The sequence below is a fragment of the Pteropus vampyrus genome, unplaced genomic scaffold (genome assembly GCF_000151845.1).
Source record: "Pteropus vampyrus isolate Shadow unplaced genomic scaffold, Pvam_2.0 Scaffold316, whole genome shotgun sequence".
Lineage (NCBI taxonomy): Eukaryota > Metazoa > Chordata > Mammalia > Chiroptera > Pteropodidae > Pteropus > Pteropus vampyrus.
In genome coordinates this window covers 1,144,106-1,159,773 of record NW_011889097.1, presented here as the reverse complement: position 1 = coordinate 1,159,773, position 15,668 = coordinate 1,144,106, and the positions used below count along the sequence as shown (strand labels likewise).

General features: G+C 38.7%; 1 protein-coding gene and 1 pseudogene across 1 annotated transcript in view; one reads left to right on the top strand and one right to left on the bottom strand.

The window, feature by feature from the left end:
* Positions 1–15,668, top strand: part of XRCC2 (X-ray repair cross complementing 2) — a 161,420-nt gene that overhangs the window by 42,102 nt on the left and 103,650 nt on the right. Inside the window, exons 2-4 of the mRNA XM_023521783.1 lie at positions 3,362–3,443; positions 11,537–13,527; positions 14,979–15,160. Of these exons, the coding sequence (XP_023377551.1) occupies positions 3,362–3,443; positions 11,537–12,279 (825 nt within the window). The 3' untranslated portion in view covers positions 12,280–13,527; positions 14,979–15,160. The remainder of the gene's footprint in view (positions 1–3,361; positions 3,444–11,536; positions 13,528–14,978; positions 15,161–15,668) is intronic.
* Positions 4,174–4,292, bottom strand: LOC111730483 (annotated as a pseudogene).

The following is a 15,668-nucleotide window of genomic DNA, read 5'->3' as shown; positions in this document are numbered from 1 at the left end:
TGATGAGAATGGTGGTCACTTTTATAGATGCTTTAAAAAACATATTCAGTTGTTTCACATGCTCCATCTTGTCCATGAAAGTTTCTGTCTTCAAGCTGTCTTCTGACTCTCAGTCTTCCAGCTCAGTGGTTCTCATGCTTTTCGGTCTTGGACTGCATTACACATTTAAAAATTACTGAGGATTTCAAAGAGCTTTTCTTTATGTGAGTTATATCTGTCAATGAAACAATGAGAAATTTATTTACATTCATGTACAATTAACAATAATGAACCCATTGAATAATACCATAAAAATTTTTATGAAAAATAGCTTTCTTTTTCTAAATAAACAACAACAAAAAATGTAGTGAGGAGTGACAGTTTTACAGCTTTGCCAATCTCTTTAATATCTGGCTAAATAGAAATTAAGTGGGTTCTCCTCTTTTGTATCCAATCTCTTACTATATATTTGTTGTCCAGTTAAAGTACGTTAAGAATATCTGACCTCATAGATACATAGTTGGAAAAAGGAGGAGTATTTTAAGATCTTTTCAGATACTAGGCCAAAATTCAACAAGTACTAGTTTTCCTTAAAGGTAGTTGCAATATAAAACATAACATATACGTGAATTTTTCAGACATTAAAACTCATGGATCTGTCTTATACATGGAGTGAATCTTTTATGTGTAATCATGTACTGGTCATCTGGAAATACTGGTTCATTAAGTTCTGCAGATTTTTCAAGTACTGACACATTTTGTTAAATGTCCAGAAAAATCGCATTTGTTAAAATCAGCGGCTTCACCAAAAAGGATCTTAAGTATTGGGAAGCTAGCTGTGAAGCTCACGGTGGTGGGTAGAAGTTTTCCAAAGTTCAAATAATAAAAGTGTATTCCATGAAAAAAGCATCCAACTGACTCACACAATTGCTTTACCCAGAGAAGAGTCATTGCATTTCAGTTGGGAGAAGTGCTTTATCTGCGTGAGGCTGGGGAAACCCGAAGACTGCCTTTACTTCAGATGCCAACTGCAGAGTTCGGGGCCCCAAGAGCACACTCAAACACTAATTGCAAGTTTGGGGTCCCCAAGACCACCTTCAGGTTTAAGAATTCGTTAGAAGGACTCAGAACTCACTGAAAGTGGTTCTCTTCACGATTATGGTTTACTGCAGTGAAAGGAATCGGGTTAAAAGTCAGCCAGGGGGAGAGATGTAATGGGACGAAGTCCGGAAGAATTCCAAATGTGGGCTTCTAGTTGTCATCTCCCCATGGAGTCGTGTGTGACAGTGTGTGACAGTGTGTGACAGCGTGCCCACCAGGGCAGTGCACCTGAACTTCGATGTCCAGAGTCATTATGGGGCTCTGTCATGTGGACAGGGTAAACTGCCCAGACAGACCTCAGCCTCCAGCCCTCTGGTACCAGAGCTGACACCAGAGTTCCGGCCGACCCAAAGCCCCCAAAGCCCCCACATCGTTAGACTATCTGGGTGGCTCAAGGTCCCTAGTAAACAAGGACACTTCTCAGGCAGGATAGTCCCAGAGGCTTAGACACTATCTCCCAGCAACCTAGGGCAAAGGCCAGACCTCTTTTGTCAGAGTTAAATTCTTTATTACCAGTATGTTTTCCCGAGTCATCACAAAGAATATTTTAAAAAGTACTCGAGGGTTGCTATTCAAAAGAACAAGTAACTTTTACCGCCTTTTATGTAAGACTGTTTTTGCTTGTAGTGGGTTTTTTACCTGTGAACCCTGTGTGCTAATAGCGTTTGGTGCCACGGCCTTGACTGTCTCGGGCACCCGCAGCTTTAGCCACCGTTGCTGTTGCACTGTCTGTGCAGGTGGCAACAGTGAAGAAGACAAGTAGCATCTTAATGTTTATGAAAATAGTTTCGACCTGGCGCAGGCCCTCAGCCTCCCTGCTCCAGCTCGCACCTCCGTCCTTCTGTAGTCGGCAGTCTTTGCCTTGTTTTATAATAAGATCTCACCTAGCACCTAGACCACAGGTTCAGGGCAGGTTAATTTTCATCTTTGTCGTCTCCATTTTACCTGCCATAGTGCTTTGTACATGATAGAAATGCAGTAAATATTCGCTAAATTAATGTGTAGAGCCTTTTCATCACTTTAGGAAATCTTTTTAGAACTTTGGCTTCAGTTGAAAAAAACACAAAGGGTGGACTGCTCTTCTTCCCATTTGTGATATGTTCTTTTTTCTTTTGTTGTGTAGAAGGGTTGTCAAATCTGTGCTGATTCCTAAGAAACTTGAGAATCAGCTTTGATTACATTTCCCCCGCTGACATTTAAATCAGTCACCCGAATTCTGCTTGCTGTCACCCTAACTTCAGTCTGGGTGCAGGCACGCCTCCTCCAGATTCCCGCCACAGACCCCAGCCTTCTCTCCACATCTGGTTTGAGTCTCAGGTCCCGACTGGCCTCCAGGACGATCTGTTTGAAATTCCGGTAGCGCTAGCTCATACTTACATAGCGCTCAGCACTCTTAACACGGCGAATCCTCAGCAACCTTGTGAGGGGGCTCCTGTTTGTTATCCTCACTTTACGGATGAGAAACCTCAGGCTCAAAGAAGTGACCCGCAGGTCTGGGTCTGGAGTCCTAGCCATCTGCTCTGCACTATCTAGACCGCTTCTCACTGCGTCACTTAAAATTCCTTGCCCTCGCTGAGAAGCCGGAGCGCGGGCTCCTGAGCGTGGCGTTGGAGACCTTCTGTGTTCTGACTTCCTCTCGCGCGTCTGACTTCCTCTCGCGCGCAGAACTTCGTTATCTCCTGCCGCTTTCATGCTGCAAGCTTAGCAATTCAAATCTGCTTGTAGTTTACCTGCACGTGGTGCTGTGTATAATCCCTGCGCCTTAGCTGATGTCCCCTCTGCCTGGTATGCCTGCCTATGCTCCATTTACCTAACCAATTCGGGGGGAGCTCCACAAGGAGGTTTTCTCCATCTTTTTCCTTTGTCCCGTCCCCCCACTAGATAAGGAGCTGACAGTTTAATGGAGAGAAAAATTAAAAGCTGATATCTGTGTAATAAGTATAAGTTAGTGAGAAAGATAATTATAATGCATAAGGAGGGTAAATACTTCACAATTAGCTGTTTGATCCTATAGTCCAGACTACGCTACCACTTCCTCTGAGGGCAGGGGTTCTCTTTATGCCATCGCTGTTTGTTATATAAACAAAAAAAATATTTTCTGAATACATGAATATAGCTCTTCTCCTAAGTTATATTTCCTATTGTATAATTTCTTCCAAATCTTCAAAATTATGAAAAGTCCTTTTTATAGACTTTTGGAAAATTATAGAAGTGTAGATTTCTAGGGTTTTATATTTTTAAATAATGACTTTTCCTTCTCTCTCTCTTTTTTTCTTTGAAGCTCCTTGTCCGACTTGAAGGGAGAAGTTCCTTAAAAGAAATAGAACCATGTCTGTTTGCTGATGAAGATTCACCTGTACATGGTAAAAACAATCTCAAACCAAAATATATTGTCATAAATTACGATTTGTAAAACAAGTGTTTTTTCATATATGTTCACATACTCTTAGCAAGAGGCTTTATAGGGTACACTGTAAAATGAAAACTGAGAAGCAGATCATGACAGCACTTTTAAGCCTTCCTTATCTATGTCAGATGAGATGAAGTTTGGCTTATCTACGGTAGATCTTCAAAATTAGCATTGACCTCTTTTATCCCAACACAGTATTTATGAGAATTTTGTTATATTTTTTATCCTTTAGAAGTTGGAGAATCGCAGGAAAGTCCTTAGGTACCTTCGTTCTGTTAATATTTCTAGAGTAGGGAAAATACATACCTGGTTGTTCATTAGAATTTCTACAGTAGGGACAAATTTGCAAAGAAGGTAGTATGCTTAGGTTGTTTTTTCCTTTCTCTTTTCTTTTTTAATGTAACAGTGTTATCGAAGTAGAGCTCACACACTTGAGTGCACAGTTCAGGGATCTTTGTATCCACACGGCTGTGCAGCCATCAGCACCATCGCTTTCAGAACATGTTCCTCACCCCGAAGAAACTCAAGCCTGTTAGCATCACGCCCCGTTTCTTCCAGCAGAACTCGGCCCTAGGCAACTGCTAATCTGCTTTCTAACTTCATAGATTTGCCCTTTTTTTTTCAGGCAAAGCAACCCTTGGTTGACCTCGTCAGTTTACAATCCCTTATTTTTTTATTTTTAACACCTACAGCACCTGGTCTTCCTAGGTGGTCTCCCATCCAAGTACTAATCAGGCCGGACCCTGCTTAGCTTCCGAGATCAGACGGAATTGAGCTTGTTCAGCGTAGTGTGGCCTTAGACTAGTTCATTCCTTTTTATTATTGAATAATACTCTATTGTGTGGGTATGCCACCTTTTATTTATCCATTCATCAGTTGATGAACATTTGGGTTGTTTGTAGTTTTTGGCTGTTATGAATAATGCTATGATTATTTGTGTACAAGTTTTTCTGTAGTTATGTGTTTTCAGTTCTCTTGAGTAATAGCCATGAGAGGGACTGCTAGGTTTCATGGTAATTCTTTATGTAACCTTTTGTAGAACTGCCAGACTTTTCCAAAGCAGCCGTACAGTTTACATGCTACCAACAGTGAAATGTATGATGGTTCCAATTTCCCCACATCGTGCAAACAAATGTTTTTGAGTATAGTGACTTCCCAGGGAGTATGCAGTGATGATGTCACTGCGGTTTTGATTATATTTCCCGGATGGCTAGTGATGTTAAGCATCTTTGCATGTGTTCATTGGCAATTTAATATTGGGGTTTTTTTTTTTTTTTTGAGTTGTAAGAGTCCTTTATATATCTTAGATACAAGTTCCTTATGAACTGTATGATCTGCAAATATTTTCTCCTATTTTGTGGGTTGTCATTTTACTACCTTTATTGTGTCCATCGAAGTACAAAGTTATTAATTTTGATGAAGTTAATTTATCTGTTTTTTTTTCCTTTTGTTGTTTATGCTTTTGGTGTAGTTAAGAAGCCATCGCCTAAACCAAGGTCAGGAAGATTTAGAGCTTTTCTAGTTATTGATTTCTGTTTTTATTCATTTCTGATCAGAGAACATCTGTGATTTCAATCTTTTAAAATTACTGAGATTTGTTTCATGGCCAAACATTTGGTCGATCTTAGAGAATGTTCCATGTGCTCTTGAGAAAAATGTGTATTCGGCTAGTTGGGGCCAGTGTTTCATTGATGTTTTAGTTCCAGTTGGTTTTTAGTGTTGCTCAAGTCTTCTATTTCTGTGCTGATCTGACTAGTTCTATCCATTATTGAAAGCGGGCTATTAAAGGCTCCAACTATTATCGTTGAATTGTCTATTCCTCCTTTACCTCTGTCACTTTTTGATTCATGTGTTTTGGGGTGTCATGTATTACTGGGCACAAATAAGTTTTTATTATATCTTATTGATGGATTGACCATTTATCTTTATAAAATGTTCTTTTTCACCTCACATACATCAGGATGGCCACTACCAAACCCAGAAAATAACAAGTGTTAGTGAGGATGTGGGGAAATTGGAACCCTTGTGTGTTGACAGGATTATAAAATGGTGCAACCACTATGGAAAACAGTACGGAGGTTCCTCCAGAATAACTACCATATATCTCAACAGTTGCCCTTCTGGGTGTATAATGTATCCAAGAGAATTGAAAGCAGGGCATTGCAGAGGTATGTGTGTGCCCGTGTTCATAGCAGCGCTGTTCATGGTAGCTAAGAGATGGAAGCCAGCCAAACATTCGACGGTTGAATGGATAAAAATGCAGCATATACATTCGATGGAGTATAATTTAGCCTCACAAAGAATGAAATCCTGACACATGCTGCAACATGGATGAAACTTGAGGATGTGCTAAATGAAATAAGCCAGTCATGAAAAGAAAAATACTTGCACGATTCCACTTGCATGAGGTATCTAAAGTAGTTAAATTCAGAGAAACCAAGTAGAGTGATGGTTACCAAGGGCTGGGGGTGAGGGTGGAGGGGGTCGTTCGACGGGTACGGAGTTTCAGTTTGCAGGAGGTAAAAGTGCTGGAGATCTGTTTCACAGTAACATGAATGTGCTTAACACTACTGAACTATACATTTAAAAATGGTTAAGATGGTATATTTTATGTGTGTGCCTTTCTTTGTCTCTAATCATTTTTTTCTAAAAGTACGTTTTGTCTAATAATAGCATAGCTGCTCATCTTTCTTTTGGTAACTGTTTGCATGGTATATCTTTTTCTGTCCTTTCTCTATCAACCTGTTTGTAACTTGGAATGTAAAGTGTGCCCATTTTAGACAGCCTGTTGTTTGATCATGTTTTTTAATTCCATTCTGCCAATCTCTGCTCTTTTTTTTGTTTGGACTGTTTAATCCATTTATAGCAAATAATTACCAATAAGATAGTGTTTATGACTGCCATTTTGCTTTCTGTTTTATATATGTCTTATGTCCTTTTTGTTTCTCTGTTCTTCCTTTACTGTTTTTTTTTTTGCGTTTAATAGCTATTTTGTAGCATACCAAGTTAATTCTTTGTCATTACTTTTACTTTTTTAAAAAAAATCTTACTATTAGTTGTCCTGAGGATTACAATTAATATAATAATTTATGACAATTTAGTTTATATTAATACTCTCTTAATTTCATTTTATAGTATTTTATAAAATACTATTTTATAAAAACTTTGTTACTGTTGTCTTCATTCCTTCTTTTGTGCTGTTATAGATTACATATTTACATATTGTATGCCCATAAACATTTAAAATTATTAATTGATATAATTGAAATTATTACTTAATGCAGTTGTTTCTTAAAACAGATAAAGTTACAAATATAAAACACATTTATACTATCTTTCCTATTTACTCATCTAGTTACATTTACTTGCACTTTATCTAGTTACATTTACTTGTATTCTTTATTAACTTTGTTGGATTCAAGTTACTGTCCACGGTACTTTCATTCAGCCTGAGGAATTCACTTTAATATTTCTTATAGAGCAGATCTATTAGCAAATAAAATTCTAAACTATCAATAATAAAATACAAATTTTATGATCAAACAAGTTAGACAAAAGATCGACTGTCTTTCAATTCTCTCTATCACAAAGGATATTAATAAGTGGAAGCTTATGAAACTGATGTTGAAACGTGAGTATGCAGCATAGCTTATACATTTGAATGTTACATTTATAGAAACTTTAAAAACTCCATCTGTTCAATCACTAACAAAGTTTATTTAAAACTATCGTAGATCTCGGAGCTGTAAAACTAGTTAAATGAATACTCACTGGAGCAATAGCGCACGTAAAACTGGGATTATAAAGATTACTGATCAACAGCAGTAATTTATCAGAAATTATAGAGAAGCTCAGGTAGAAGCAGTAAGAGATTTAGGGGTTATGACGTCTCTAAGGCTGTTGTAAAACATTTTTCAATGCTTTTTTGGATAGTAGTTATTGGGTACCATATAACAATATATTACCTCTTTGGTACTGTAATGATTATAATCTGCAAATTTATCTGTTATACAATTTGTTGGTACCAAGATGATGTTTTTTTGGCTGTTTTTTCTTTTCCTTGTTTTGAAGGATCTTTAGTATCTTAAACTCACCGTGGCAATCTGTTATCCAGACCTTTACAGCATTCCGTTTGTGACAGTAACAAGACTTAAGCCATCCAGATTTTCTGATTAGTTTAATTCATCAAGTGCCAAGCAGTAGAGAGTTGTTGGTTTTTTTTTACTGCTCAGTACTTGTTGTCATACTCAGTGCTTTGACTGGGCATGGGTGTAATATTTTTAGCAGCTCATAGAAACATGAGCTAGTGTCTTCAAATACACTTAAAATGACTGTGTCCCCTCTATAAAACATGTTTGAACACACTTTTTGGTCTTATAAAATTAGTTGTATAAAATTAGTGAAACCGATTTCAGTTAATCATTAAACATATTTGCAGGGAATCTAGTTCAAGGACCTTAATGATCATATTCATATGTAATTTGCAAGTTTGTACATTTTGCTTCCCCAGTTTTTATAAGTGACATTTTTTTTTTTTTACCTGCTTTGCTATTAATCTGTAAAAGGAGAAGAGTGTTTTATATACCTGATAACCTCTTAACCAAGGCCTTCACCTTCGACTTGGCCTCAGTTGCATTCGTGCGGAACCAAAGATCTCAGGAATCCATATGGTCCAGCAGCTATTTCTTAGTGTGTGGTGTTTTAGAAACCCGCGTCCGCTGGTAGGAGAGTGCTCACAGAGTTATTCCTTCTCATTACACGGAAGGGCGTTTATGAGCACCACCCCTCTCCAAGAAAACATTTGGCAAAATTTTCATTTTTTCCCTATTCTGAGAATTCCAGATATACCTCACAGTTACCCTCTCACCAGGGCCCTGTGTTTTTATCCCTGTGGACTCCCCTCCCTTACACCTCGGAATATGGTACATTTTTCTTAAATTATCTTCATTTAAATCTTCAGCCTCATAGAACTGCTATTGAATTTTTTCTTTTTTTTTTACTTTTTAAATGAGTATAAACCATTGTATTTTTTTTTAAATTCCTTGTGCATTCCCCGACTTCCTAGAAGCTGGGTGATCTTCGATGTTACTCTAAAAGCAGTGACTGCTCCCTGCAGTGCCTTTTCAGTCTGCTGGTATCTCAGTTTTTGAAGTTTGGTTCATAAAATAATACTTATATGAAATGTGCTTTTGCAAACTACACATTTACTGCTGTTAGGTCACTATCCAGTGAGAGATCTGTTTCCTACCTCTCCCCTGCCATTTTTTGTTTTTAGAACTTTTCTGCTGCATTTAGTACTATTTAGTACTATTTCATTTTCTTGAAACCTCACTTGTACTCTGTTGTTTTCCCTTCTGACTTTTCTGTTCAGTTTTTGTTTCATCTGACTTCTCTAACTATAGTGGTATCCCAAGAATGGAGTGTTTGGCCTTCCATTTTTAATTTGAAGGTTACTCCCACCTACCAAAAAGTTTCTGTTCTCTATTTCTGTGTAGCTTTCTCCCAGATTTTTGTATCCAGCCTCTAATTATTGTCTTGAATCTTAAATTTTTGTGGCCATAGGACATTTTTATTTTGTGACTCCTAGAGCTACATTTCAGCATACCATTTTGAAAGCTAAATTCATGTTAGGATATTTATGTGAATTTGTGAATTAAAAACCCTTACGTTGCTTATGTATTATGTATGTGAGAAGAACTTCTAAATCACTGCCCTTGCCTTCTGAATCTGAGGGGGGCTGACGGCCTGACAGCAGCTAAGTCTCAGCACAACTTGGGGGGATGGGCAGCAGGTGGGGGGCTGGAGTAGCACTGGACAGTTTATTCCTGTTCTTGCTTCATCTTCAGTTTTAGTCCCTTGTTCCAGGCCTTGCTCCTGGGCATTCACACTTGCCGGACTCTGCCAACCAAAGGCCCCCCCAACTTCCTGCCTGTGACTCCTTACCAGATCTGCTTCCTTTCAAAACTCCACAAACCTCGAACCTTCACCAAGTCAGGACTTCGCTGTTCATTCTCTAGTTGTCTCTCAAGAAGTTCTTAAGAAAGTAATCTGATGAAGTGCATTCAAAAGGTAACTTCGTGGCATTCAAGTCCCAACCTTAGGGCCGCTGACAAGAGACATAACCAAGTCAGAAGTCAGAATTACATAGCAGGATGAGTGTGACCGTGGAAGATGGTAAAGTTTGCTTCTCCTACCTCTGCGTTGTTAGGATCAGGTGAGGTGTGAAGAAGCCCCTTTTCGTGTGTAAAGTGCTGTAGGAAGGTCGACTGCTGCTGATCAGCCTCTTCTGCCTGCTTTTCTGGGGAGCAGAGAGGAAGCGTTTGGAGCAGTGTTTCCGCGTGGTCCCTTCATTGTGTCTTACAAACCACTTCAGCTTAATCTTGCTAAACTGTTTTCAACTTTCCTTCACTACCATTAATATTCTGTCAGCGTTTCTTCATCTAGTACATGTAATTTATGCTCCTTCTATAATATAAGGCAGTAAAAGACTTATCTGGGGGCAGCTTAGCTCCTCAGTAATACAGTAGGAGAGAGAAAACTGAACGTCTACGTTGAATAGTTTTAGTCACTATGTTAACTTTTAATAAGAGCACCTATGAACAATTGTTAATGTGAAAATAGTTTCACTCCTTGAAGCTGGAATCTTTTTGAGGGGGTTAGGGGGTCTCTTTAATGTAAATTTTGAATCGCAAATTGTATGTGAGATTGTAGAAGAAACTAGCTGAAGTTTTATACTACCTAAATATGGTGTGGGATGGCAACTTGCTAGATTTCTTACGCATTATTTGTGAATGTTCCAACATATAATGGTTTATTAGTAATATTAGGAAATAAAGTAACTGGATTCTCAGACTATGTCATGTGTCTGGGACCTAAGAATTTGCACTTCTAACATGGTGTTTTCAGTTTTGTAGTTCGGCCATAAATTAAATGGCAATAGTTTAAGCAAGAATTGGAAGGCCATTGTTGAGAGCGGATATTGAACAGCTCTGGAGGCAAGACAGTTTCCCCGGGTGTTTAATTTGTGCTTTCCTGGATGAACGAGAGTAATCGGAACCTATATAGAAGGAGATTTGGCGTCTTCAAAGTGCAGAGTAGTTGACTTTGATTTATAATGCCAGGAGAAGAATTCGCATGCAGATATCATCCTGACTGGACAGTTTCAAGAGAGATTCATATAGCAAAGAGTAAGCGAAGGCAGTTTGGAAACGTGTAGACGTGCCTGTAAGAGAAGTCCAGCCCGGTGGCTCACCAGATAGAGGCTCATTTTCCTCATGTCAAGAGCGGTCTCGAGGCAGGCCGTGCATGGCTGGTCCTGGATGCCATATTGGGATCCAAGTCCTGGGTTCCTCTTGTTCTCTGCCCCACCCTCCTTAGGGGCCACCTTTCTTCCTTCCTGTTTCAAGGTAGCTGCTTGACTGCCAGAGAAGGAAGTGGCAGAGCAGTGGCACCTGCAGCCAGAAAGCAAAACTTAGAAATCCCACCAGACATCTGTGTGTGTCTCATTGTTGACAGCTAGGAAACCTGGTGAGGCTTCTTTGCAAAGGAGACTGAGAAAAACAATTTTTAGATTGAGCACGTCACCTTCTCCAATTGGATTTACATGTCAGGAAAAAGGAGAGAATGGATATTGGGTGATCAGTTACCAGAAATAGTGTGCACCACAGTAATCAATAGAGTTTTGAAAGGCCCTAGATCTGTGGCACTTCAGTCTTAACTCTCCCGTAGCACCGGTGTGAGTGTGAGTGTGAGCGCACGCACGCTCATCCCAGGTGATTCCCTTAGGCCCCGATCAACATTGTCATTCACTTTTTCAAATTTCTTTGATGTTAATTAGTAACTGACTTCTTTCTCAGAGGTGAAATTTAATGACTTATTTTTAATTTCCTTATTTATGTGTATTTGCTTATGGCAAATAGATTTGGTTATTTTTTTTTACATTCCAGTAAATGGCTTTCAACACTTTTGCAGTTGCAGACTTTTCACTTTGTAGCCTAGTATTATTGTGCTGATGCATTTTGACTGACATTTTTAAATTTTACACAGGTGAGATTCTTGAATTTCATGGTCCAGAAGGAACAGGAAAAACTGAAATGCTGTATCATTTAACAGCACGATGTATACTTCCAAAATCAGAAGGTGGACTGGAAGTAGAAGTCATGTTTATTGATACAGATTACCACTTTGATATGCTTCGACTTGTCACGATTCTTGAGCACAGACTGTCCCAAAGTTCTGAAGAAGTAATAACACACTGCCTTGGAAGATTGTTTTTGGTGCACTGCAGTAGCAGCACCCAGTTACTTCTCACACTTTACTCACTAGAGACCGTGTTCTGCGGCCACCCCTCCCTGTGCCTTCTGATCGTGGACAGCCTGTCTGCCTTCTACTGGATAGACCGTGCCAACGGAGGAGAAAGCGTTAGCGCACAGGAGTCCACGCTGAAGAAGTGTTCTCATTTCTTAGAGAAAGTCGTGCGTGAGTATCGCTTGGTTCTCTTTGCCACGACGCAGAGTCTGATGCAGAAGACCTCGCATGCGGCGGCCGGGCCTTCCTCCGCCTTCAGCCTCCTGGGCGCCGGCTCTGGCGCTGCCGCTGGCGCTTCCGCTGCGGACTTCCGGCCCTACCTCTGCCTGGCATGGCAGCAGGCGGTGCAGCGCAGGGTGTTCTTCTCCAGAGATGATTCGGGACCCAGGAACCAGTTTTCTTTAGTCTCACGTCATTTAAAAAGTAACAGTTTAAAAAAACATTCTTTTATTATTGGAGAAAGCGGGGTTCAGTTTTGTTGATACGTATCGGAATAGTCTTGTAGGATATTATGTCAGTTTAAAAAGTCTTTAATAGGCTAAAGTGATTCGGTTATGAAATTTTAAACTAAGGGAATTGACAAACCAGTATTTCCACACAAAATGGATTTCTTATGAAGTAGTACAGTAAAACCTCAGAATATTCTGTTCCTAGGTCATTGAAAGTTAATCAAAGTGACATTAACAATTAAACTGTATAATAAGCTTGTTTTAAAACTAAATAAATAATATACATATTTCAGCCCAAATAAAATAGACTTTTATAACTTCGCACCACATTTCCGTGACTCAGTGACATACTTACTGCTTAAAGAAGTTTCAGTGCATTTCCAGGTTCTCGTATGTAGCTCCTTTAGGAAGCTGTGACTGTGGACAGTATTTCTGTAGAGCGGTTGTTTCTATAAAGGGGATGAAAACAAGGAACCTGCCCGTTTGCCTTTCACACGAAGAATTATGGAAAGTCGGAGTATTTTAATCTGAGTTAGTTACACTGAATTCCAGGATGGAGTTGCATTACAGTTGGGTTTCTGTATAATTTTCAAAACACAGGGAATTGAGATACCCATTCAAGGAATTCTTTGAAGAGTGTTTTGAAATTGCTGTCACCTTCCTGCTAATTGATAGATGCTAAAACTAAAAGTATATTAGAACAGTAGGTTACTGGCATTTTCTCACTCATTTAGAGTAGTCTGCACACTCTCTGAAGTGAATCGTTTCCAGCTGAGAGTTGGACGAGGCTTGGTGTGCTTTGACCCAGCGATGGCCAGAACGGGGAGCACGCAGCGCACGGGGCACAGAGGTGCTGTGCCGTGGTGGAGGACAGCGTTAGAATTTCTGTTTATACGTTCGAATCCATGAAAAGATTATATCAGCATTTGATATTCAGATTGACCCTGGCGCTCATTCAGTCTGCATGCCACGTTGTCTTCTGTCACACGTTTGTGGGGAAAGTGGGAAGACTTGACAGTGGCATTCTTGTGGGTGTGTTCATTTATGTTACCTGTTAAAGCTGTCAACTCCAGATTTACTCATATAACAAATATTCTCTTATGGTCTTAAAAAGAATCCTGCAAAGAAACCAAGATTGAAGATAATCTTTATAATGCAGGCATTACAAATGTAGCATATGCTACATCTGCCTCCTGTAGCTCACCTGAAGTTTACCAAACCCGAGGTCTTCTGAAGGTGTCCTGTGTGCGGGCCAGGATGGGCCATCCTTAACCAGTGAGGGTCAGGACTGGGTTGTAAATACTCTAGCTTTCTCATTCCTCAGAAGAAGACACAGAGTTATTTCTCAGAGTGGCCCCAGTAGGATTGATTCCCAGTTGCTGAAAGCAATAATCTGTTCATTAACATACTGTTTATTGCCTTCCATCCTTCCCCCTCACTTCCCCACTCTCTTAGGGGGCCTCCTGGGATTGTCTCCCTAATGAATGATAAATCCTGTCTAGGAACTATTTTTTGTTACAGAGTGAGGGGGCACCAAACTGTCAGCAGGCACTAAAAAGTCATCAGACTGACAGCCCTTCTAGGCCCACCGTTTGCTCTGCAGCCACATTGTGAGATACTTAAAAATGATGGCTGTCCAGTTGGTAATCAGGTTAAATTACACTGGATCACATCACGAAACATCCACACTCCTACGTGCCCTCAGTAAATCATGGTTGGCCATTAATATGATTTAAAATAGTAGATATTTATCTATAGTTCATCCTTTTTCAATGTATATTTTTGTATATTTTCTTATGTATAACACATGTCATGCATAATTTGTAAATATATATATTTTGGGAGAATATACTTATTTTTCCCCCTAATAAGAGAGTATGATCATTAAGATTGAAAGTCTTTTGCTCTACTCTAGAGTACTTCTTTTAGCTGTTAAGAAAAGATATGACAATTCAGTTACCTTTCCTATCAAGCTCTGCTGTGTGTGTGTGTGTGTGTGTGTGTGTGTGTGTGTGAGTGTGTGTGTTACAGACATATGAAAACTTTGCAACTCTTAGAATTTTAGCTTTGGATATGACAGGATTTTTCATTTCTCCTCTGTAGAAGTGAAGTGTTAATTTAATGGACTGTTATTCACAGATTTATAACTTATTCTTCTGGAACATGATTAAAAAATAATGAACTTTTATATTAACTTAAATGATCAATTATATATTAATGTGTCAGACCAAAGACTTGGTTATCTTAAAAAGATTTGTTATCTGACATGCTGGAAGGGATTAAGAATCCTGGTTAATAAAAAATTCTTTTAAACTAAAAATTATACCAATGGGATTTCTTGAACACTACAGAAATTTTAATATTCGTGAAAGGAATCAGGCTTACCAAGAAAGACTGAAGCAGCACACCCTAAGTTACATAGTAGCAGATAGCAGGGATGCTGGATAAAACCAAAAGAATAATGAGAGTGATTACAAATCTTAGAAAATTTAACCTATTTGACTATTAAAAAGAAGAAATGGGTATCATAAAATGCTTTTCTTAAACTTTTCAGGATAATTGTGAGAATCTAGTTAAAAATGCGTATGAAAGGTATTTCAGACACTCATTTGATAAATGCAACACAAAATTAAGGTAGTGCTTACCTTATCACTTCTTTGTATGTATGAAGTTTTCAGCTTTTAACTATCAAATGCTGTATTATTAATACCATTCCAAAATTTTTGATTCAGACTGCTCTGCTCTATGGATTATCTAAGAATGAGGGTGAAATTAAGACGTTTTCTGATGGAAAAAAATGGAGAATTTATCACCAAAACTGCCTCACTAAAGGAACTTCTAAAAGATATACTTCAAGGTAGAGGAAAATTATCCCAGAACGTCTGCGATGTAAGAAGTAATAGTAAACAAAATAGTAAGTATTTGAGTAAATCTAAAGAAATATTGATAATATAAAACAATAATGTCTAATTTGCTGGAGGAAAACAATATAAAGTAAAAATTCTAGATAACCAATTAGCTATGAGTCTGATGCTTTAAGGTTGATACTTGAAATGATAATCAGTCTAATGATCTTGTATTATTCTGAAGAAGAGTAAAGATTGGACCAACTTTAGACTTGATTAAGTATGAACTTGCCTTTAAAAGAAACAGTGCACGTTCCAGTACTATATGTTAAGGAGGCAAAAGGGAAATACGGAAAAAAAAAAAAAAAGAAAAGAACGAAGACGCAGGAGAGATAGTGGACGGGACAGATAAGCACTTAATGTGGTAGAGATAATTCCAATTGTAAATACATTGAGCTCCTGCGAAAAGCCTTGGGTCATTAGATTTTTCAGAATCTACTATATGCTTTTTACAGAAATTCATCTAAAACAAAGATACAGAAATTTTGAGAGCCAAGAGATGCCAGAGAGATACCC